Genomic DNA, 25,756 nt, shown 5'->3' with positions numbered 1-25,756 from the left:
AAGAGAGTTTGGCATATGTAAATATGATAAATGCAGTGAACACTCTAAGGCAACAGTCCCCAGCATTTTTGGCACCAAGGACTGGTTTCATTGCAGACAGTTTTTCCACAGATGCGGGTAGGGGGATGGTTTGGGGATGATATAAGCACATTACATCTCCAGATCAGAACATCAGGCATTAGGTTATCATAAGGAGCTGCGACCTAGAATCCCTCGCTTGTGCAGTTTACAGAAGGGTTTGCCCTCCTATGAGAACCTAATGCCACCACTGATCTGAGAGAAGGCGAAGCTCATGTGGTGATGCCAGTGACGGGGAGTGACTGTAAATGCAAATGAAGCTTCACTCACGTGCCCTGCTGCTCACCTTCTGCTGTACAGCCTGGTTTCTAACAGGCCACAGAAGGGTACCTGTGCGCCTCGTAGAGGTTTAGTAAACTGTATTGTATCCATTTGATAGATAATTATGCAGCCCTTAGAAGTGGCTCAGTGAGTAGGGCGCAAGCCCCATATGCCGAGGGTGGCGGGTTCAAACTCAGCCCCGGCCAAACTGCAACCAAAAAATAGCCGGGCGTTGTGGCGGGCGCCTGTAGTCCCAGCTGCTCGGGAGGCTGAGGCAAGAGAATCGCGTACGCCCAAGAGTTAAGAGGTTGCTGTGAGCCATGTGATGCCACGGCACTCTACCTGAGGGCGGTACAGTGAGACTTGGTCTCTACAAAAAAAAAAAGAAATAAGTTTTGAACCCTACATCAACAACACTGGAAAGCTTTTATCATATGTTTTACAAGGATACAAAATGACATGAATAGTATTATCACAAGTACGTAGATAAAAACATACTATTAAAAATATAAAATTAAGGGAATTCTGATGCATGCAACAAGATGGATGAATTATAAGGACGTTATGCTAAGTGAAATAAGACAGTCACGTAAGGGTAGATACTGACTCTACTTATACGAGGCACTGAGAGTAGTCAAATTAGTAGACAGAAAGTGGAACAGTGGTTGCCAGGAGCTGGGAGAGAGACATGGGAGGTACAGAGTTTCAGTTTTCAAGATGAGTAGTGCTCTGGAGCTGGATGGTGGTAGTGGTTTCACAAAAATGTGAATGTACTTAATGCTACTGACCGTAACCACTTAAGAATAGTTAAGATGGTAAATTTCATGTTATGTATATTTTACCACAATAAAAATATATTTAAGATGAAGTTACAGCAAGAGAGAAACCCTGTGTGTGGTTTTCTCTGTTTTCCCATAAAACATAAAAACAGTTTAAAACAGGACTGTGATATATTGCACCATCTCTCTTCACTCACCAAGATTTTATTTCTTAGGATTCCTACGCAAGCTATGATGTCAATGGAAACGATTATGATCCGTCTCCACGATATGATGCCAGCAATGAAAATAAGTATGTAGCCTCGTCTCCTCTTCTCTCACTTCTCTTCTCTCCTCCCCTCTTCCTGCAGAGTTGCAGTTAAATGTCACATGAGAGGTCCAGACAGGTGACAGGCTGTCAGCACTTCTTCCCCAGCCAGGTGGTGGTGGGACTTTTCTAGGAGTCACAAGCCACGCCAGGCACAGCTTTTCAGGTGCGAGGCAGCTCATGTGCATTTAAAGATGTTTGACAAACATTGTTCCTATTTCCAATCTTCATGGAATATTTTTTTTACAGTCTCACTATGTCACCCTCAGTAGAGTGCCATGGCGTTACAGCTCACTGCAACCTCAAACTCATGGGCTTAAGTGATTCTCTTGCCTCAGACTCCCAAGTAGCTGGGACTACAGGCACCCACCACAGCACCTGGCTGGTTTTTTTTTTGTTTTTTTTTTTGTATACAGTTGTCGTTGTTTGGGAGGCCCGGACCGGGCTTGAACCTGCCAGCCTCAGTGTATGTGGCTGGTGCCCTACTCCCTGAGCTACGGGCATTTAGCCCTTCATGGAATACTTTAGAAGAATGATCCTTAAGTCTAGTTGTCTCCATGTCCAGCTGTGTGAAGATAGCAGTTGGATCTATTTGAGCACATGGGTCATATGTTTCAGCTTTTGTGACTATCTGTGACCTTATGAGAGAGGTGGAAAGGACATGAGGAGGTGTGAATGATGCTGGCACATCTGGGTGCAGATCCTAGCTCACCCACTCACTGACTGTGTGGCTTTGTGTTTGGTGGGTGGCCTGGTTGAGACTTCATGCCGTAGTGTCTCCGAGGCTTCTCCATGGTGATGATGCCCCCTACTCCGCAGAGTTACTGGAGGGGTCAGTGTGCTGAGTATGAAGAATGTGTACAGCAGGTGCTCAGGAAATGAGAGTGGGTGTTGTGTCACTAACATTTTGCAAGTGAAGGCAGTGAGGTCTGGAGAGACCAGGTGACTCTGCAGAGTAAACGGCAGCCCTGGGATGGTGCCTGTGTTCTTGCTTGCTGTCTCTACCTGCCCTTTCCCTGCCAGCATGCCCCAGGCCTTGAGCTCTTATCAGTCTTCCAAACATAACCAGAGGAAAATAACAAAAGGCCTTTCTTTCTTCTCTGGTGTTACCAAGATGCTTGCCAAGGTGTGTCCTCTCGCCATAGTTTTAGCTTGCATTTGATTCAATTCTGAGCTTTACGTGCTGATGCTCACATGGTGCTGTGTCGGGAGGCTCCATGCTGTGTCAGGAGGCTCAGCCCTGTGCATTCCACACAACAGGCTGCAGAGCCTCTGGCCTCACACATCCCACCTTGCCCTTCCCAGCCAGCAGTGGGGTCACCTGGGGCAAAGGGGCCTGATCATGGCTGCACATCAGGGGAGCAAAGAGGAATGATCCAGATAATATGCAGTGACCCTTTAAGGGCGGGACTGAATCCCGTCATGAGCCATAGGGGAGCAAGGCCGTGTGGGTTCCAGAGAACAACAGATGACTCTTTCTAAAGGGCTAGCACACAGGCTGAGGCTATTTTTAAAGGTGACTTTAAATTTGAATCAGTGATTCTCATCCCCTATGGTCTCTGCTCAGAGATATGCTCTTTAAAGTTGCCCATATTTTGGCCCCATTAGAGGAATTGACTCTATATGGCTCACAGAGAATGGGGTCATTACTAAGGAAAGCAATTTCTTCTTCTGGTAGCTTCTTCATAGTCCGCCAGCTGCTGCTGAGTGTTTTATTTAGAGTATTCTTCCTTGGCTCCTGCTTAAATGGCCATAGACACACAGGGAGGGCTGCCTCGAGGTGAGCATGGTGTTGTGGGTACACAGGGGACAAGACATGAGACAGAAGCACCAGTTTGTTTTTTCTTTCGTCCTGCCAGTCAGGCAAGCACTGATGCCACACCTGTGTGTGCTGAGTGATGTATTGTAGGTCAAGGGGACACAGCTGTGGTCCCCACCCCATATGCAGTAGTGGCAGTGTGCCAACACAAGTGCAGGGCCACAGATGCCCTCACTCCAGTTCGGGGACTGAGAAGCATCCTGGCACAGACAACCACAAGTGAGCCCTTGCCATCTGCAGGGCGGCAGGAGGGGCTGTGCAAAGCCCCACTGGGTGCTTTCTCCCAGAGGACATGCAGAAAGGGGGTCAGAATAGCTGACTCTCCTGTTGCACAAGAACTGAGCTATGTACTGAATTCACTAGAGCTTGCGGGGCTAGGTCCTAACTTGGTTTTTCCCTTTGCTTCAGACATGGTACTCGTTGTGCAGGAGAAGTCGCTGCTTCAGCAAACAACTCTTACTGCATCGTGGGCATAGCATACAATGCAAAAATAGGAGGTAAGGCTCGGGAGGGACAGCCCAGGAGCTGAGCCGAGTGGTGGTGGTGGGGTGGAGGTGGCCACTTTAGAGCTTGCTGGTCTCAGCAGCCTCTGTCATTTAGTGTTGGCCGAGTCAGGCCCCTGGGCCGGAGGCAGCAATGCCTTTTGTGCCACAGCCCAGGTAGCACACAGTGTGGCCCCTAGGCAGAGGAATTGCTTAGTATTTTGCCTAAAGAGCCATTGCGGATCCCATCAGAAAGGTACCCCATTTCTCCCCTCTGCTCCTGCTGGTATGGTCACTGATTTCCTGCTGGCATCCAGACCACCCCTCCTGACAGACTGTATTGGTTCCCCTGCTCACAGTTCTTGTGGGACACGCTGTCACTTCCTAGACAGAGTTACAGTCTTTACATGGGATGAAGGCCTCTTCTAAGTCCAAACTCCCATGCAAGCCTAGGGGCTCACTTATGTCACTGTCCTTGGCCTTAGCCAGAGGACATCTGTCATGGTATCCTGCAGACATGCCCAGTCTTCCCCATGTATGCCTGGGTTTGAACCACATTCCCACCCCCCTCACTGTCTCTCCCCTTGGCTCAACACCCCTTTGACTTATGGCCACTGCATTCTGTGAAGTTCTTCCTGAATCCTGTTGCATCCCCATCTCATTCACTGGGGGTATCAACTCTTCCAGGTCCCTTTAAGGAGCAGTGCCTGACCCCAATGTGTCTGGCTTTGTTATTTAGCTCCTCCCATTGGTAAGTCAAGCTGCTCTGGCCAGGTTGGGGCTTTGTAGTAGAGTCACATGTCTTTCTATTCCCTCCTGGACCCTGGCACTGTGACAGCTCAGTCCTCAAGTTTTCTGAAGTCCCCACCAGGTGTAGGCAGGAAGGAGGGGTGACAGATAACCTCCAGGGAGTGCCAGCCTCACCCGGGAGGCCTGTCTGCCCCTCAGTTTGAAAACGCTTGTGTTCACTCAGATAGCCATGGTGAGAAGTCACCTTTCCAGGCCATAGTTGTTCTTCCCACTGAGGACAGGAACAACTGGTAGACAGGAACAATCGGTGAGGATGTCTGCAGCCCCTTAAAAGCAGCATAAGGTGGGGAGGTTGGGGTTCCCAGGATCACCAGCCCTGGGAAAAATTCTTAAATCAAAAAGAGGGCCCTTAGCTTTAACTTAATTAGGACTCCCTGCCCGCCTTTTCCTTGGAAATCTCTGAGGTGGCTGGGATCTGTCATTCTATAACAGAATTAGCCCTGAAGGGCATGTTCTGTAGAATAAATCACGAGACTTTGTCAGCTGGCCTTACTCCTTTGTGGATAGTTCTTGTACACTGAGATCTGTGAGTTCTCTCTAGAGAACTTATGTTGATGAGAGAGATTCCCTGACAAGTCTCCCCAAGAAACTGTGGAGTCAGGCTGACCTGGTACCAATTCCCTTCCCACCACTCACTGACTGCGTTTCCTTAGACAAGTTACAAAACCTCTCTGAAACATGGGTTCTTTGCCTGTGGGGTAAAATGGCAATAATGCAGCTGCCTCCCCAGGTTTGCTGTGATGACAAAGTCAGATACCATGTGTGAAATCGCTGGCCCAGGGAAGAGTCTACAGGGAGTCACAGAGCTCTGCTATCTATCCCTCTTACAGAAACTCTCAGAGGGAGAGTCAAAATGATTTGTGTTGCTTTGAGTGAGGGGGTAGACCCCAGCTTTGGGGTTGTTTGAGCCTTGCTCTTCAAAGTTCCTAGACTGGGAGCATTGACATCCTCAGGGAGCTGTTAGAAAGCCAAAAAGTCCCAATCCCAGACCTACTGAGTCAGAAACTGCACTATAACAAGCTCCCTAGAGGATTTGTCTAGAAAGGACAATTTGAGAGGTGCTGGTTTAGATGACTGTCTGGGATCACACAAGTAGGTAGCACCTGCATCACAGGTTGTGGGGAAGAGTCAGTGGAAGTAATGTACAAAAAGACCCTCCCAGAGGAGATGCCCAGTTAATATAGTTTGTGTGATTAAATAGCTCTACACACATTACAGATCTGTATAAGTTTCCCAGATCTGAGAGAGTGCCTTCACTTGCAGGACTTGGGAACAGAAATGTATTTTAATTAATCAGTTACATGTCATTGAGCATGGGGCTGTGTGTATGATACTGGGCCAGCCCATTGAGGGGGAGAAGCAGGAGGTGACAGACATAGTGTGAGGCCTCTAGTTGGGAGTTCAGCATGCCTTTGGCAAAAACCAACATGGAAGACAGCTCAGGACGGTGCACTAAAATGAAGGGCAGTCCGGGAGTCACAAGAGTGGGCAGAGCAAATCACTCAGCAAGGCAGAAGCATGAGAACATGGCTTGAGCTTGATGTGGGAGGATTTAGCTGCATATGGGACTGCTGAGAAGACAGTGGGGTCTGCAGCATGGAGCTGGGGGGAGCTTGCCACGCAGAAATAGGGGACATGCAGTGGGGCTGTATGGGAAGGCAGGTGTGGTTTGAGACTTGCCTTGACCAAGGATCTTGTGACAGCCATTCTCCAAAGCTGCTGTACACAGCTTCAGCCTTTCCACACAGGTAGACACCCTTTCCTCCTGCCTCTCCCTCCAAGCTCACTGCTGGGTGGGACAACCTTTGTGTGCCCCTAACATAGTCTCCCTCTCTGAGTGTGCTGCCACCCAGCAGGAAGTTTCTCTGAGATGCCCCTGGAGCTGAGTTGGCACTCAGGAGATTATAATGTACATCCAATCTATCTGGAATTAATAGTATACTACTTTATGTATAAATCTAAAATAGGCTGTTTCAGTTCACACTCATTCTCATCCTTTGTGCTGTTGTTTTTATACATTTTATTTCATACATTATAAACCCACAGTACATTGATGTTATTCTTGCTTTAAACATTTGGCTGACTCTAAAATACTTATGAAAAGAAATATGCTTACCTACATATGTACCATTCTGTGTGCTCTTCCTTACTTTTCCTAGCTTCAGATTTCCATTTGCTTCCTTTTTTTTTTTTAGCCTGAAGAATTTCTTTTAATATTTCTTGAGGTTCAGGCCTGCTGGTGAGACATTTTCTCAGACTTTATCTGAAAGAATCTTTACTTTACCTTCATTTTTAAAAGAAATTTTTCTGAATGTAGCTTTCTGACTTGACATGTTTTTCTTTCAACACTTTAAAGATGTTATTCCATTATCTTGTGGCATCAGTTGTTTCAGATGGTGAGTCAGCTGTCATTCTTTTTGTTGCTCCCTTTTGTGTAATGTCATTTGTTCCTCTCACTGCTTTCATCATGTTTTTTTCTATCTATTATTATCTATTATTTTCTAACATCTTTTTGTGTAATTTTCTTCATATTAATTTGATGTACTTTTTTGATGTACTTCTTAGTGGGAGTTTGATATACTTCTTAGTGGGTGGTTCTTTTTAAATCACATTTGTAAATATGTTTGTAATTATTTCTTCAAATATTTTTCAATTCCATTTTCCCCCTGCTTTTTTGGGTACTAGTTATACTTGTTAGGTTGCTCTACATCTCATGGGTTATTGAGGCTTTGTTCATTTCTTAAAGTCCTTTTTTTCTTTGTGTGCTTCAAATTAGATCATTTCTATGCAGGATGACTAATGCTTTCTTTTGTTGTGTCTAGGCTGTTCTTATTTCCATTCAATTATTTTTCAAAATTTCAGGTATTGTATTTCTCTCATAACTTCTATTTGGTTTTTTTTTTTTATTATTGTTTTCAAATCTCTCCTGAGATTCCCTGTCTCTTCACCCATCTTTTATTTTAAATCTCTCAACAAGTTTTAAGAGTCACTTTAAGTCTGTTGTACTATTTCCTATACTTAGGCCATTTATATACATGTTTCTTATGATTGACCTTTTTCTGTACAATGGGTCACCTGCTCCTGTTTCTTCACACACACTAGTAATTTTTGTTATACTTTATTGATTTTGTTATGTTACATTGTAGAGACTCTGGATTCTCTTGTCTTTGTCAAAATGGTCTTGAGATTTATTTTAGCAGGCAGTTAAATTTGAACTGGTGGAGACCTGATTATTCATTTTTTTTATGATTGGTCACTTTTTGATTTGCCTGTAGCCTTAGGAAAAATCCCTTAGCCCAGGCATATAGTCTTTATTCTTAAACCATGGCCCTTTTGGTATTTCAATGAAAAGCCTGAAATGTTCACCAAGAGCTCTAACCTAAGAGAGACTCAAACTCTGAGTTGACTCACCTGCTCAGCTCATTCAGCTTATTTCTTATTCAAAGAAAACTGTTGTTTTCTTACTAGATTTCATAGAGTGTTGCCCATGTTTAGTTCAGAGGTCAGCCAAGTAGTTGAGGGGGGGTTTGTATGTTCTCCTCTGTGACTCTTCCTTTCTGAGGTTTCTTCTTTCAATTTCTACCTGCCCTGGGAGTCCCAAACTCCATCTCCTGACTCCTCAGGGGAATAAGATTACATGTCCCTGACTAAGTTCTAGCCTCTGTCCACTAAGAGAAACAGGACGTTTCCAGAGGAAAAGGCCTTTCCTCTGAGGAAATGTCCCGTATACTTGGAACCAGAATGGTTCTCTTCTTTTAAGAATTGAATCCCCTGCCTGCCTCTGCCTTCTTCTGCTTGCTCTCCAATGCACTTAAATAGATGGGTTTTTCAGGCTGGATGTGTTGGCTCATGCCTGTAATCCTACCATTCTGAGAGGCTGGGAGGATCACTTGACCTCAGGAATCTGAGACCAGCCTGAGCAAGAACGAGACCCTGTCACTACTGAAAGTAGGAAAGAAAATTATCCAGGCATTGTAGCCTGTAGCCCCTGCTACTCAGGAGGCTGAGGCAGGAGGATTGCTTGAACCCAAGAGTGTGAGGTTTCTGTGAGCTACAATGATGCCACAGCACTCTAGCCTGGGCAACAGAGTGAGACTCTGTCTCAAAAAGAAGAAAAAAAGATAAGTTTTTATAAATAAATATTTGTCCAGAGTTTATCATTATTACCTTTAGAAGTGTTAGTCTGATATAAGCTACTTTGCCATTGTTGAAACTAAAATTTGTGGTTGTGTATTAGTTACCTATGGCTTCATGGTAGCCATTCCAAAATGTAGCTGCTTAAAACAATAAGCATTTGTTATCTAGCACAGATAGTGCTTTAGCTGAATGGCTGTGGCTTAGAGTCATTCAAGCTGCTGTCTGTGACTATAGTGGGGGCTTGATTGAAGCTGGAGGATCAACTTCCAAAAAGGAATACTTACATGGATGTTGGCTGGAGTGCTCCATTCATTGTTGGGTGTTGGCAGGAGGTCTGATTTTTCACCATGTGTGTACCTTTCCTTAGGGATGCTTGAGTGTCCCTATGACATGATAGCTAGCTTCCTTCATTACAGGTGATCCAAGAGAGGAAAGAAGGAGGAACCAGCAATGTCTTTTATGACCCACTAGTTTGGGCAGCGCCTGTGGCTCAGTGAGTGGGGCGCCGGCCCCATATACCAAGAGTGGTGGGTTCGAACCCGGCCCCAGCCAAACTGCAACAAAAAATATAGCCGGGCGTTGTGGCGGGCGCCTGTAGTCCCAGCTACTCCAGAGGCTGAGGCAAGAGAATCGCCTAAGCCCAGGAGTTGGAGGTTGCTGTGAGCTGTGTGATGCCACAGCACTCTACCCAGGGCGATAAAGTGAGACTCTGTCTCTACAAAATAAATAAATAAATAAATGACCCACTAGTCTGAGAAGTCACACCACCATGTCTTCAGCCACATATTCATTAGAAGTGGATTGCGTTAAGTCTAACAAATACTCAAGGGGAAAGAAATGTGGCTGCACCTGAATAGAAAAATATCAACAGGCTCGGCACCCATAGCACAGTGGTTACAGTACCAGCCATATATACCGAGGCCTGGGCCAGATAAACAACAATGACAACTGCAACAAAATAGCCAGGCATTATGGCGGGTGCCTGTAGTCCCAGCTACTTGGGAGGCTGAGGCAAGAGAATCGCTTAAGCCCAAGAGTTTGAAGTTGCTGTGAGCTGTGACGGCATAGCACTCTATTGAGGGTGACATAGTAAGACTCTGTCTCAACAAAAAAAGAAAAGAAAATAGTTTGAAATCACCACAGATGGGAGTTTAAAACTTGGATTACATATTTATACAAATGGGGTAATTTTTTTAACCAACCTTCTTTGTAAAATTGCACACTTTGTGTAAGTTTTGACACATGAAAATAATTAAATCCAGTGAAAGGAGTAGTGGAACTTCCCAAATTATACTTTAAAAAGCAAACTCCTCTTGCTACCAATGCCCCTAGTCATATTGCCCACAGGTGCTTCACCTACTTTGGGGGGAAATGACACACTTTCAGGAATGCACAAGGGGGACACATTTTTGTTATTGTTTTCAGAGAGGCCCTTGATGACTTTTAAAGTTTCTTTTTATGTTGTCAAGCTGTATATTGATGGTTTTGTGCCCTTTTTCTATGCGAAATATTTCAATAAAAATCTGTTTAAAGTTTGTTCATCTTCCTTTATGACGAATGGGCTTGTTTAGATAAGCCCAAGATAATAAACCTATTTTCCTATATTTCTTCTAAAAACTTAGTTTTAGAATGGTAGTTTGCCTCAAAATGTTTATGGTTTTATCTCTTCTGTTCTTTTTTTTTTTAAAATCCATATGAAATTGATTTCTGTGAATAGTATAAAAGGGATATACCACATATAACTTCATTCCCTCCTCTCAAGTTAATATTCAGCGATCTCCCTGGGCTGCCCCATCACATCTTCCATTTCCTATATGGACACTGGATCCTCCTTCAAGCTTCAGTAGTCTATTTCTTTATAAAGCCTAAAATTACCACACTTTTAATTATTATACTTTAGGAGAAATTTTATCTTTTGTTTTTGTTTCTTGATAAATAATAGGACAGAGTTTCTCTTACGATTCTTTTTCAAAAATCTCTTGGCTATTCTTGCACATTTTCTCTTTCAGATGAGCTTGAGAATCTTCTTGTCAAGTTCCATAAAAAATCCTGTTGGGATTTTGATTGGAATTGCATGGAAATTATAGATTAATTGGGGGAGAATTGACATCTTTACAATATTGAGTCTTCCCACCAGGAGCATGGTATGTTTTTATTTATTTGGGTCTTCTTTTGCATCATTTAAAAAAGTTTTATCACTTTCTCCATATCGATCTTATGTACTTCTTATTAGGTTTATGTCTAGGTTATTTTTTCAAAAAATTATACATTTTTAAATTCATTGTTTATTGTTTGGGATTCATTGAGGGTACAAAGAATTGGGTTGCACTGATTGCAGTTGTTAGTTAAAGTCCCTCTTGTAATTGTCTCCTGCCCTCAAGGGATGTGCCATACACCATGACCCCCCAGTCCCCTCTCTCCTCCCCTCCCTGATCCCTCATTCCCCTACCCCCCATCTTGTGTTAGATCATCTACTGCCTTCATATTTGAATTGAATACATTGGATTCTTGCTTCTCCATTCTTGTGATGCTTTACTAAGAAGAGTGGTCCACCTTTATCCAGGTTAATACCAAAGATGTAAAGTCTCCATCTTTTTAATGGCTGAATAGTATTCCATGGTATACATATACTGCAGCTTGTTAATCCATTCCTGGGTTGGTGGGCATTTAGGTTGTTCCCATGTTTTGGTGATTGTAAATTGAGCTGTGATAAACAGTCTAGTGCAAATGTTCTTATAATAAAAATTATATTTTTAATTGGTCCTCATTGAAATGGACATAGGAAAGCTATTGTCTTATTGTGTGTTGGTTTTAGCTTCTGGCCACCTTACTGAACTGTATTGGTGCTATTGTTTCCTCCTTGATTCCCCTGGCTTTTCTAGATAGATGTAAATAATAGGCATCTATAAATATAATAGTGGTTCTAGCTCTTTAATATTAATGACTCTCATTTCTTTTTCTTGCCTTAGGGGACTACTGATAAATATTGAATAGTGGTGGTTTATAGGTTCTGCTGTTTTAGATGGGTATGCTCCTAGTTTTATGCCGTTTGTTGGTATCTCTTAGAGCAGTGGTTCTCAACCTTCCTAATGCCGCGACCCTTTAATACAGTTCCTCATGTTGTGGTGACCCCCAACCATAAAATTATTTTCGTTGCTATTTCATAACTGTAATTTTGCTACTGTTATGAATCATACTGTAAATATCTGATATGCAGGATGTACTTAGGTGACCTCTGTGAAAAGGTCATCTGACCCCCAAAGGGGTTGCGACCCACAGGTTTAGAAGCACTGTCTTAGAGGTTTCCTATAGTTACTTTTTATCAAGTTAAGGAAATTTTGTCATACTTCTAGATTTCTAAGAGGTTTGATTAGGAGCAGATGTTGAATTTTTTACATGCTTTTCTTTAAAACATCTATTGAGATTATTATATTGTTTTTGAACTTTATTGTTTAAAGTGTTTAAAATAGCAAACTATTTTAATAGATTTTCTGACACTGGAAAATTTTTTAATTCTTGGAATAAGTTCTCTTTAATCATGAGCACTGCTGCAAATATAATTGTTAATATTTTATATATGGTTTTTTCATCTTTTCCTTTTTTTTTTTTTTTTTTTGCAACAAGGTCTTGCTCTGTTGCTCAAGGCTAGAATGCAATGGTGTCATCATAGCTCACTACAACCTTAAACTCCTTGGCTCCAGCAATCCTCCTGCTTCAACCTACCAAGTAGTTGGGACTATAGGTTCATGCCGCCACACCTTTTAAATTTCTTTTAGGGTTTTTGGTAGAGACATGTTTTGTTTGTTTGTTTTTTGTAGAGACTGTTGCCCAGGCTGGTCTCAAATGATCCTCCTGCATTAGCCTCCCAAAGTGCTAGGATTACAGATGTGAGCTACCAGGCGGCACCTGTGGCTCAATGGGTAGGGCACTGGCCCCATATACCAAGGGTGGTGAGTTTAAACCTGGCCCCGTCCAAACCGCAAAGAAAAAAAAAAAAAAAAACAGCCAGGCATTGTGGCAGGTGCCTGTAGTCCCAGGTACTCAGGAGGCTGAGGCAAGAGAATTGCCTAAGCCCTGCAGTTGGATGTTGCTGTGAGCTGAGAGCCATAGCACTCTACCGAGGGTGATAAAGTGGAACTCTGTCTCTACAAAAAAAAACAAAAACAAAAACAGATGTGGGGGAAAAAAAAAAAAAAAAAAAAACAGATGTGGGCTACCACATCCAGCCTGTATCTTTATTTATAAGATAGAGTGAACTTACTGTTGCTGTGTTTAGTAATTTTTCTCTCCAGGTCTTGTAGAATAAGTTGGGAAACTTTCTCTCTTTTACTTTGCTTTGAAACAGTTTATGTATTGTGGGCATTATCTGGTTTTTGAAGTGTTGGTAGAAGTGACTAATCAATCTGATTAGATATGAGTTTTTAAAGGACTAGATCTATTCAAGTTTTCTATTTCTTAAGAAAATTTTGGTACTTAAATTTTCCTGGAATATTATCCATTTTTCCAGATTTTTCAAGTATATATAACATAAGCTTAATATCATATTCCCATAATACATTTTTTTTAGAGACATGGTTTGCTATGTTGCCCATGCTGGTCTCAAGTTCCCAGGCTGAAGTGGTCTTCCCAACTCAGCTTCCTGAATAGCTGGGGACTACAGACATGCACCACTGTGCCTGGCCATGTTTTGACAATTATAAACATTCTCAGCCAGGCGTGGTGGTTGAGCAGTGTAGCACTTTAGGAAGCCAAGGCAGAAAGATTAGTTGAGACCAGGAGTTTGAGACCGGCCTGAGCAACAGAGAGACCCCTGTCTCTATTAAAAAAAAAAAAAAAAAGGAAAGAAAGAAAAACAAGAGAAAAGATGCTTTCATAGTGAAAATAGTCAACATGGTGGTGTGCACCTGTAGTCCCACCTACTTGGGAGACTGCGGCAGGAGGATTGCTGGAGCCCTGGAGTTTGAGGTTGCAGTGAGCTATGGAGCCCTGGAGTTTGAGGTTGCAGTGAGCTATGGAGCCCTGGAGTTTGAGGTTGCAGTGAGCTATGGAGCCCTGGAGTTTGAGGTTGCAGTGAGCTATGGTGGTGCCACCTGCATCTAGTCTGGGTGACATAGCAAGACTCTGTCTCAAAAAATCTTTTTTTCATACTTATATTTGTTTTTAGTCTTATTTGTGATATTATTCCTTTTCCCCCTTGATTAATGAAAAATTGCTATTTCTTATAAAATAGATTTTTTTCCCCATAGGACTAGGTTTTTTGATTGAGTTCCTTTAGTTTCTGTCATGAATTTGTACTTTTCCTAGTTTATTAATTCCTTCGGGTTTTTCATTTTTGTTCTTATTTTCTAGCTCCTTGAATGTTTATCTAGTTCTTTATTTTCAGATTTTTATGTGCTCTAATAAATAAATGTTTTATGTGTTTTTCTTTTCTATTACTGGTTTAATTATATGTGCTCTTATTGCTCTTTATTTCTGAATTATTTTATTTTATTTATTTTTCTTTTTTGCCTTTTTTTTTTTTTTTTTTTGGCCAGGGCTGGATGTGAACTCACCACCTCTGGCATATGGGGCCAGCGCCCTACTCCTTTGAGCCACAGGCACCGCCCTCTGAATAGTTTTAAATTTCAGCTTTGATTTTTCTTTTTAACCCAGGAATTTTTATAGAAGAAATTTATAAACGTTTTCAACTGGATAGATGTATTATTTTGGTGCTCCATTTGTTGCTAATTTTTAACTTTATTGCATTGGGATCAGAGAATGTTCTATATTATTTCTGCCTTTTGGAATTGATGGAGAATTTCTTTGTGGCAAATACAAGTTCAATTTTGTAAATATTCCAATGGGAGTTTGAAGAGGTTGTTTCTTCTATACTTACTAAGTCCAAAAATCTATATGAGATCAGAGGTTACGCCTGGTGGCCCATAGGCTACCTTTGGTCTGCAAACTTGTTTTGTTGATCCACACAAGTGTATTTTTAAAAGCTTAAGAAAACATGTATAAAGAAAGATATTTTATGTAAAAATATAGATTTGGGATTTCTCTTAAAAAATTAGAAGTTCTGAACATCTTGAGCCCTCATTCTTTCTTGGCAGCAGTTAGCTAAGGCTGCATAGTGGCTGTTCCTAAGTCAAAGGGCAGTTTATCCATCCCCACCATGGTCTTCCAGACCTGCACACTTCAGCCATTTCTTCTACCTGTCTGGTACCTATAGCACCTGCATTTGTTACCTGTGTGTTTGAGTTTATGCAGAGGTTCTGGTGTCTTTCTTATTTTTTATCTGCCTTATTTCTAGGAGGATGTTGGTCTCCCTGGTTATAGATTTCTTTCAGTGTTTTTGATGCACACATTTTGTAGCTATGTTCAAACATGTGTAAAAGATAGCTCTTCTTGGTAAAATGAAACTTTAATCAATGCAAAAATCATTTGTCTCATTCTGGGTTTTTTTTGCCTTTAATTGTACTGATACTTATATCACACCTATGGTTGGCTGATAAAATTAGCTAAATTATTTTATCATTACTTTCCTTATACATTTTTTATTCCCTTATTTTTAACCTTGGTTTTGTAAGCAGTATGCATCTAAATTTATTTTTTAACAAAATTGAAGAGTCTTTTTAAGGAAGGAATTTGTAATATTTACATGTGCTTATGTCAGATATACATAGATTTATTTTTATTGTATTTTGCTTTCCCACACACATATATATAATATGTACATATTCCTATGTATATTACATATAACATATATACATACAGAGGGTGCCAAAAATGCATACACATTTTAAGAATGGAAAAAAAAAATCTTAAAATTGTAATATTCGATATGTTATCTTTTATATCACATCTTCTAACTCTTGTAATTGCAGAAGTCAAATGTTACTTGAGTATTACAATTTTAATGCAGTGTTTTCCTTTCTTAAAATGTGTATACATATTTTGGCATCTTCTGTATATATTATATGTGCATATATAATATGTTACATACATATGTATATAACATATATTGTATGTTTCATATATATGACCTTACCTGCCTTTTGCTGGATAGATGTAGTTTCTTCTGTCTTCTTCTTTTTTTTTTCATTCTAATGGCTTGAATTTTTAAAATTTAATTCTTTTTGTCTGTGACCCTGAAAGACATATATTTAAATTTATATTTCTCTATAGTGTTTAGCACTAATCAGTGCTATTCACTTCTCCTGAGCAAAGTAAGAACCTTTCTATAGCTCCACTTCTCTTTGCCATCTTCTCTTTTCCCTCATCACATCCCCTGGGATCATCCAGGATTTTAACTCTGTGTTATTTTATTTTTTTATTTTATTTTATTTTTTGTGTGTGTGTGTGTGGGTTTTGGCCGGGGCTGGGTTTGAACCTGCCACCTTCGGCATATGGGACCGGCGCCCTACCACTTTGAGCCACAGGCACCGCCCAAGATTTTGAATTTTCTTTCTTTTTTTTTTTTTTTGTAGAGACAGAGTCTTACTTTATGGCCCTCAGTAGAGTGCCGTGGCCTCACACAGCTCACAGCAACCTCCAACTCCTGGGCTTAAGCGATTCTCTTGCCTCAGCCTCCCATGTAGCTGGGACTACAGGCGCCCGCCACAACGCCCGGCTACTTTTTGGTTGCAGTTCAGCCGGGGCTGGGTTTGAACCCGCCACCTTCAGTATATGGGGCCGGCGCCTTAGGGACTGAGCCACAGGCGCTGCCCAACTCTGTGTTATTTTTAACAGTTTTATATTATGCATCAACAATTTTGTGAGCTTAACTTTAAAGGCTGACTGATTTGGGGGGAGGGCACCGTTGTTTCTGGTATCTTACATCTTTCTTTTGATTGTTTTATTTCACTAGATTTTCTCATCTATTAAGTCATTTATTCTTTGAAAAGATATTTTTGAGTATTTGCTATATATGTGTATAGATAGTAAACTTCTGAGTTCTTGAAATCTAAAAATGTCTTTATTTTCTCCCTACAAATTTGGGTGAGTTTTAATTTTAAGTTCAGTATAATTTTCACTTAGAATTTTTAAAATATTATCCTGTTGACTTTGGTATCCACTGTTGCTGATATGGGGATCTCTCTTTGTCACTGGCACTAAATAATTTCTTTGCTCTGATGTCTACTTTATTTGATATTACTACAGGTACTCCTGCTTCCTTTTGATTAATGGTTTCATGGCATATATTTTCTCGTCCTTTTGTTTTCAACTGGCCTATATTGTTATAATTAAATTGATTTTCTTGTAGACAGCATATATTTGGGCCATGTTTTTAAATTCACCCTGCCAATCTCTGTCTTTTAATTACTATATTTAGACTACTTATATTTAATGCAATTATTGAAATGTTGGGGCTTGAATCTTCCATTTTATCTTTTTTTTATGTTATATACCAGTGTATATCCATAAAAATCAAAAATTAAATCAATTTTTTAAAAGGTAAATGACAGAAAAAAATAAATAGAATCTTTTTGTCAGATTATTCTCATATCTCTGTTACTTTGGTGTTGTTATCACTTGATTCTCTTTTTTCATGGATTTGAGATCTTCTTAGTTGTTCTTGTTGGCAGAGAAGTATACCTGTAGGGTGAGCTGATTGGCCAGCACTCCTTCTGGGGCCTGCAGAGTGGTGAAGGCCCCTCCCAGACTGCAGATGAGGCTGTGTGAGCATCAGAGAATCCAGGCTTCATGCCCCATTCAGCATCCTTGAGACAGGCTTTCTGGGAAGCAGATGTACTCTGCCAGGGAAGCCCTGGCCCTTTTAACCTCACGAGGTGCCTGCCCTCTGATAAGTTCCTCACCTGTGCTGATGCTCTACAAGCTTTAGACATTTTCCTAAGGTAGGACAGTGTTTTTGGTGCAGCCCATCCTGCTTTCTGGAAGCATTGCTGGCCAGAGGGATGGGATCCCCAAGGCTGCTGAGGAGCAGGCAGCATCTGGGCCAGGCCCCAGGGGAGCAGAACAGCTGGTGACAGCCAGGAACCCCCCTTTCCTGCCTTCCACATATGACAAATTCTTCAAAACAGAAAAGCTACCCTGCTCAGGCCTTGAGAAGTAGGCACGTGTTTTCAAACTCTGTTTACTCTGTTTCTGGGAAGGGAAAGTAAATAGCAACAGCTGAATTTCTGTTGGTATTTTTGCCCATATTTTGATTGGGGAACCAAATGATGATGATCCTTTCACAAACACGAAAATGTTAAATACTTAACTGCCAGAATAATCCATGCCCATAAATTTGTTAATTATATTAACTCTGAGTCACAGAATTCAGCCTTATTAGCATTCCCATTAAGGAGTTTAGGCACATGAGCATCTTAAGAGAGCAGTTTAAGCTACAGATTAATCTTCAAAAGCTCCAAGTGCATTTTTAACTGTGTAGGATTTAAAATACATTAGGAGCTTTCAGGAGATTTGGTGAATGTTAGGATCTGGTGTTGTCAGGATGCAGGGGCTCTCCACTTCCCTCTCCCTCACGCCCACATTCTTAACCACAGCCTTGCCCTCAAGGCCTGAGTGCTCCACCTGGGCTAAGCAGGAGCCATGAAAGGAGGAGAGGGATAAGAACCAGCTGTAGGCCCTCAGCCCTGTGTCTCCTCAGGGGCCATGCCCTCCCCAGGCTGCACCACAGCAGCCACCCACAGAGGATGGAGAAGGAAGGAGGTGTACACGTCTGGGTTTCTGAGATCGTCCTCACAACACTGTCAATGAGTTGCTTTCTATCTGAGTGTATGTGAGGCAGACAGAAGCAAAAAGAGCACATGCGAGCCTTAGTGACGAGTGCTCAGGCCACCTGTTAGGGCAGCATCAGTGTCTCATTTTCACCATCTCCTTGCCTCCTTCAGAGGTCAGTTCAGAGTATGTTTGCGTCCTCTGCAAGTGCACATCCCTTCAGGATCCTCACTGTCCTTGTTGCAGGGTGGATTAGGGGTGCTCCACCTGGCTCAGAAGCGAGCTGCTCTGACCTGTGTCCCAAGCTGCCACTCTCACTGGGCAGTCCAGCCCTCGTTCCCTAGGTGCCAAATCTCTAGACAACAGCCAAGGCTTTTCGTGTTTTTATTACTCTTTTTTTTTTTTTTTTTTGGAGACAGAGTCTTATTCTGTCACCCTGGGTAGAGTGCCATGACATCACAGCTCACATCCTCAAACTCTTGGGCTTGAGCAATCCTCTTGCCTCAGCCTCCCAACCAATAGCTGGGACTACAGGTGCTCACCTATAAATAGTTTTTTCTGTGTTTTAGTAGAGACTGTGGTCTTGCTATTACTCAGTCTGATCTTGAACTCGTGAGCTCAACCAATCCATCTGCTTTGGCCTCCCGGAGTGGTAGGATTACAGATGTGAGCCACTACACCCAGCCTGTTTTTATGAGAGCCATGAGAATCCTACTTTTTCTTATTATTTAGATTTGCTATTGATTGAAAAAGAAGTTTGTTGCTCTCAGTTCCTCTCAGAGGACAAGGCACATGACATCATGCAGGGTCACATAGGGAAGTGCCCAGTTGATTAGGAGGCAGAGAAAGTGAGGTGAAAATGTGGGCAAGAGCCTTTATTGTGGTTTTGGTATAAGGAACCTACAAGGCAGGGAAAGAAAATTTAGAATCGGCTAGTTTGAATAATTTCAGCAGACTCTGGGGCATTGGGGCTGCCCTGAGTTGTCTGGTACCTGGCTGTGGGGCCTTTAGGAGAGTGGAATAATGGCCGGGTGTATAAGAGCTCAATGGCAGAGGTGGTTCCAGCATAGACAGGTTTACCAGACATGGAAGGATTCCAGGGTCAGCAAAGCCCCAAATGTCAGAGCATCAGAACCCAGAAAATAAAGGAACATGTTTAGCACAAGATCCCACGTAGGGCAGCCTCATCTCATTGACGCAGGGCTCCATGGCAGGACACAGCTACAAGTTTATAGGTGCATCACTGCCTACAGCTATGGTTCCACTCTGTAAGGATGTGAGAAATGGCTCCATTAGGAGGTCAGGAGCCGAGCAGGAAGCCCTGAGAGACTTGGCTTGGTGGTCAACTACTGGTCTCCACACACACACACGTTGTGTGACAACAGTGAACACAGGCCTTGACAAAGCTCAAAGGGGTTCCTAAAACAGGGTTGTGACACAAGAACATATTTAGCAATTTGGGAGCCCTGTTATTGTCTCAGGTGATAATGACAGTTGACAGAAACCTTTTATGTTTGTAGCATTTCTGAAAAACTGTTGAAACCAGAACGGCTGCTCAGAACAGAATGTACTTTTACTGAAAAGAAAAAACCAAAAAATAAAAACCCAATTCTCCATGGATTTACTAAAATAAACTTGAGATTAATGAGCAAAATTTGTTGGGGAGGCCTATTTGTCACACTCAGGAAGCTATAGTCTAATTTTACTTGCTGCTGTTCATTGCTCCTGCATTGCCATTCATTTGCTGAAGGCAAAATACATTACTTTTCGATAAACAGAAGTGGGCCTAGCATGCCTGATCCCCTGCCTTCTTGTAGACATTCACAACCCCAGGCAGGATAGTTGGCTTCTCGTGTTGGTGTGCATGCGTGTGTGGGTTATGTGTGTTCTTCTCATTGCTTTTGACATGGAGCTTTCTCAGAGAGTTTCCAGAGGAAATGCCGTGCCTCGTGCAGCTTTATAGGGCCGCCTGCCTGTTGATGGGTTTGCCCTACTTTATACAACCCTGTTATTTGGAAAGCCAAGCTATAAATTAGAAGGAGGGGACAGGGGAGAGAGACAGGGTCACTATGAAAAACGTGTTGTTGTTTTTTTTTTAACTTTGCCAAGAGACTTGTAAAATCATTCATTTCAGCAAGTTCTCCCAGGGCATTTAAAATATTATTGGGTTTAGGTGCTTTTATAGGACTGCATATATTATTTAAAGTGAGGCAAACCTATGTGATTCTTTTCTGGACTGAGCTTCTGTGGTTGGCTAGAATTGTCTGTTGTGGGGGATTGAGCCTGGATATCACTGTAAGTTGTTCACCCCAACACAAACTCCCCAGATCCCACAAAGCAATCATCTTCCTTCTACTGAATACCTTTCTACCTCGTGCTCACGGACTCGCCCTTAGAGCTGCTCTAAACCAGTCAAATTGAGCCCAGTATGCTGAAAAGTGATCCATTAGCAAGCTAACAATGGGGAGTTAATTTGCCATCAAAATGATTTGTCTACATTATTTTTATACCCGGTGATTTATAGTTAAATGGATGTTTCTTTTTACATTAGAGGAACAATTACTGTTTCTCTTCTACTTGACATTGCTGAGAGCCACTCACATGTAAAGCTAAAGTGTGGGGGCTCCTGGGCCTTTGAGTGGGGGACTGGAGGGGCCGCGTGTCCATGGCAAGTGCTGATTTAGGGTGGGGTGTCAGATTTTCCTGAGCCTCACATAAGTCCAACTGTGTGCATCTACTGGAATCCAGAAGGAACACGCAGATGGCTGTCATTAGCCCCTGCCTCCCAGTCACATGCCAGGCCTTGCTGGCTCCTTCTCTGGAGGAGGCAGTGTTGTTGGGGTTGGGTACAGAGTGCCATCAGGAGGCCAATGCTAGGTGAGGGGCAAGGAGGAGAGACCCTCCAGCTGGCATGGTGGGATGGGAAGAGGCTTGTGGGAACCCACTCACTCCTCTCTCTTTTGGGCTCTCGGGAGAAAGCTGGACTCCCCAGCTCTACAGACTCCTCTAGGGCAATAGCCCTAGATAGGGCCCAGATAGACATGAAAGGCTAGCGAGGTCCAAGCCCCGCCCCGCTCTTCGATAGCCTGGGGCCCAGGCCTCTGTCTTCAAGGCTACAAGCTTAGTTTGCTTCATCCAAAGTTACACTTCAGCGATGGAGTCATAAAAGAAAGAGAGGTAGACATAAACTACTAGCAGCTGAGAAAACTGAAAGAGTCCCCAAAATTCTATTACAGAAATGTGCATTTTTAAATACCAGCATGACTTGATGGCACTGAGGGAAGCTGTTGGAATCTTCTCTTTTGGAAGTAGCTTGGTTTCCTTTGTTGCCTTTTGAAAGGGGTAGGCTTTACAGTGTGGCCTAAGGTATCATTTAAATTCTTTCATGTCAGCCAGCATGGAGAGTGGGAGAAAGCTTTGTGAAATGATGGGGAGAAGCCCCCGCTCCTAGCATGGTGACACGTCATTGTCCAAGTGGTTTGGGCCCGGGGTGGCCATCACTGTGTGCTTGGAACATTTAGCACTGACCTGTAGCCTCCTCTTACGCTTTTAGGAATCCGCATGCTGGATGGTGACGTCACAGATGTGGTTGAGGCAAAGTCTCTGGGCATCAGACCCAACTACATCGACATTTATAGTGCCAGCTGGGGGCCGGACGATGATGGGAAGACCGTGGACGGGCCTGGCCGACTGGCTAAACAGGCTTTTGAGTACGGCATTAAAAAGGTGTGAGTAACCTAGGGCCATGGGGAGCTCTCTGGGGTGAGGGTGACAGTAAACATTTCTAACAACTAAATGTGAGAGCAACACAGGCCACCACCATGGAAGAGGACAGGTAGGGCCCTGCTGAGCCAGGTACCAGGACAAGAGTCAGGGAGGAATCACCCAGGGAAGCGGTTATTTACCAAGGAGAGTGGGAGTGTTCAGCCTTGTCCCAGAACAAGATCCCAGGGAGAGCTAGCAGGTCCTCCCAGCACCCTGCCCCTCTGCCTTGGAGTCTGCCTGACCCTGATGAGGATGGGAGGGGGCCAAGTCAGGTCACCCAGCCTGTTACTTACCCACCCAGACTGTGCAGGTAGCCAAGGGTCTCAGGCCTCAGCCCACCTGCCCACAGAAATACCAGCCTTGGGGCTTTCTGCATCCATCCCAGGCTGTGAGCCAACCCAGCACCTAACTGTAACAGCAAGCTGTGGTCTAGGCACCTGCATCTAACTGCCATCACACAGTCCACTATATTTAGAATTTCTTGGGCAGAACCTCCACATGGGTTCAGCAGAGCAAAGATCTGACAGGCTGGTTCTCTACTGACCAGCTAAGGGGGAGCCGGCAGTCTCCTAGGAGGCACACCTGCCAGCCACTGTGTGATCGTCAATTCTGGGTCCTTATGGGTCAGAAAGGCTGAGAGACAGGAAAAGGGTGGCTGGAGATGAAGCAGTTCTTGCAGAGAAGGTGGCAAGGCAGATTTCTGGATGAGCAGAACTTCTTGGAGCAGGTAGACTGAGCTGTGGTCAATATCCAGAAGGCCCTGGGTGGCCCAGGAGGCCCTAGCCCAGAGCATAAGGGTGGCCAGTGGCTGCTGGCATGATGTTCAGAGATGGCAGTCCCAGCATTTAGTCGAGGCTACTCTGACTTCTGTGGGGGGCCAGACATGGGGAGGGTGGCAGAAGTTGAGCCTATTTTATTATTTAATGTCATGTAAAACTGTTTTTAAGTTCGTATCGTACTGTAACCCATGCCCAGTAATTAAAAATGTAGTTAATAGTTAATAAATCAATTGAATAGAACCAGAGGATTATATTTAAAACTCTTTCTTTGTTTTCTTCTGACTGCTTCCCCCCCCAATGCAGCCCACACAGGAGAAATGTTTTTTCTTTTATTTAAAAAAAAAAAAAACAACACTTCTCACGATTCTCTTTTTCTGAATAATGTCATTTGATTGCTTCCCTGGGTACGTTGAGTTTGGTCACTATCTGTGAATTTCCTCTCTTGAGGGGATGAGTGTTTCTTTCTTAGAAGAACCCCCCCTGCCGCACAACCCCTCCACTCTACTGAAACCTGCCACTAGCCAGTTTCCTTACACTTGCTGGGCAGTTTTTTTGTTTTTTTTTTAATTAAGTCATTTGTACATAGATCAGGAATACATTTATGCCATTATGGGATTCAATGTGTTGATTATTTGTACAAATTGGAGTGCTTACATCCTACTAATTAACATAGCCTTTACCTCATTTACCCAATTATAGTGTTAAGACATTTGTGTTCTGGGGCGGCGCCTGTGGCTCAGTGAGTAGGGCGCCGGCCCCATATGCCGAGGGTGGCGGGTTCAAACCCAGCCCCGGCCAAACTGCAACAAAAAAATAGCCGGGCGTTGTGGCGGGCGCCTGTAGTCCCAGCTGCTCAGGAGGCTGAGGCAGGAGAATCATGTAAGCCCAAGAGTTAGAGGTTACTGTGAGCCGTGTGACGCCACAGCACTCTACCCGAGGGCGGTACAGTGAGACTCTGTCTCTACAAAAAAAAAAAAAAAAAAAAAAAGACATTTGTGTTCTATACCTGATAGATCCAACTTGTACTTGCAATATGCTCCGTAGGTGTGGTCCTCCTACTAACCCTCCCTCTATCAACCCACTCTCCTCCCTTCCCCTCTCCCTCACCTTCCCTCTTTCATCCTGGGCTATAGTTGTGATTCATCTTTCCTATGAAAGTGTGACTGATTATAAATTGGTTTCATAATAGTACTGAGTACATTGGATATTTTTTTCCCCGTTCCTGAGATACTTTACTAAGAATATTTTCCAGCTCCATCCATGTAAACGTAATAGAGGTAAAGTCTCCATTTTTTAATGCTGCATAGTATTCCATGGTATACATATACCACAGTTTATTAATCTATTCATGAGTTGATGGGCACTTGGGCATCTTCCAAGACTTGGCAATTATGAATTGAGTTGCAGTGAACAATCTGGTGCAAATATCTTTATTGCCAAATGATTTTTGGTCTTTTGGATATACACCTAGAAGAGGAATTGCAGGATCAAACGACAGGTTTACATTTAAATCCCTAAGTGTTCTCCAAACTTCTTTCCAAAAGGAACATACGTGCTTGCATTCCCACCAGCAGTGCAGAAGTGTTCCCTTTTCTCCACACCCATGCCAACATCTGTTGTTTTGGGATTTTATGATGTGGGCTACTCTTACTGGAGTTAGATGGTATCTCAGAGTGGTTTTGATTTGCATTTCTCTGATGATTAAAGATGATGAGCATTTTTTTCATGTGTCTGTAGACCATATGCCTGTCTTCTTCAGAGAAGCTTCTGTTCATGTCTCTTGCCCACAATGAAATGGGATCACTTGTTTTTTTCTTATTAATAAGTTTGAGTTCTCTGTGGATTCTGGTAATTAGCCCTTTGTTGGAAATATAACTTTCAAAAATCCTCTCCCATTCTGAGGGCTGTCCATTTGTTTTACTTAGTGTGTTCTTGGCAGTGCAGAAGCTTTTTAATTTGATCAGATCCCAGTAATGTATTTTTAATGTTGCTTCAATTGCCTGGGGTGTCCTCCTCATAAAGTATTTTCCCAGGCCAATTTTTTCACGTGTTTCCCCTGTACTGTCTCTAAGAATTTTTATAGTTTCATGTCTTAAGTTTAAGTCCTTTAACCAGTGAGAGTCAATTTTTGTTAGAGGGGAAAGGTGTGGGTCCAGTTTCAGTCTTTCACAGGTCGCCGGCGAATTCACCCAGCACCATTTGTTAAATAGGGAATCTTTCCCCCAATTTATATTTTTGATGGGCTTATCAAAGATCAAATGATGATAAGTGTCTGGGTTCACCTCTTGGTCTTCAATTCTGTTCCATACATCTGCCTCTCTATTTTTGTGCCAGTACCATGCTGGGTTTTTTTTTTTTTTTTTGAAACAATTTTTATTCTGTTTAATTCACCATACGGATGTGATCAGAATCTTCTCCCAAGCATTTCCTCAATGAGACCATGCTGTTTTGATCACTATTGATTTATAGTATAGTCTGAAGTCTGGAAGCATAATTCCTCCTGATTTGTTTTTATTTCTGAGTAATGTCTGGCTATTCGAGGTTTTTTTCTGTTTCCATATAAAACGAAGTACTAATTTTTCCAGTCTTTAAAGTATGACAGAGGTGCTTTAATAGGGATCGTATTAAATCTGTAGATTTCTTTAGGTAGGATAGACATTTTAACAATGTTGATTCTTCACAGCCATAAGCATGGTATATTTTTCCATTTGTTAACAACTTCAGCTATTTCTTTCCTCAGAGTTCTCTTTATAGAGATCTTTCACGTCCTTAGTTAAATACATTCCCAGATATTTCATCTTCTTTGGCACTATTATAAAGGGATTAGAGTTCTTGATTGTTTTTTCCCCTCAACTATTATTGGTATATATAAA

The 25,756-nt window shown here is 42.6% G+C and overlaps 1 protein-coding gene across 3 annotated transcripts in view; it reads left to right on the top strand.

The window, feature by feature from the left end:
* The window catches only part of PCSK6 (proprotein convertase subtilisin/kexin type 6), a 208,581-nt gene that overhangs the window by 74,622 nt on the left and 108,203 nt on the right, over positions 1-25,756 (top strand). For all 3 annotated transcript variants that reach the window (XM_053581857.1, XM_053581856.1, XM_053581858.1), the window contains exons 5-7: positions 1,334-1,410; positions 3,653-3,741; positions 21,893-22,065. In XM_053581857.1, the coding sequence (XP_053437832.1) occupies positions 1,334-1,410; positions 3,653-3,741; positions 21,893-22,065 (339 nt within the window). The remainder of the gene's footprint in view (positions 1-1,333; positions 1,411-3,652; positions 3,742-21,892; positions 22,066-25,756) is intronic.

Source organism: Nycticebus coucang, chromosome 2, assembly GCF_027406575.1.
Source record: "Nycticebus coucang isolate mNycCou1 chromosome 2, mNycCou1.pri, whole genome shotgun sequence".
Classification (NCBI taxonomy): Eukaryota; Metazoa; Chordata; class Mammalia; order Primates; family Lorisidae; genus Nycticebus; species Nycticebus coucang.
This window is presented reverse-complemented; position numbering and strand designations above follow the sequence as displayed.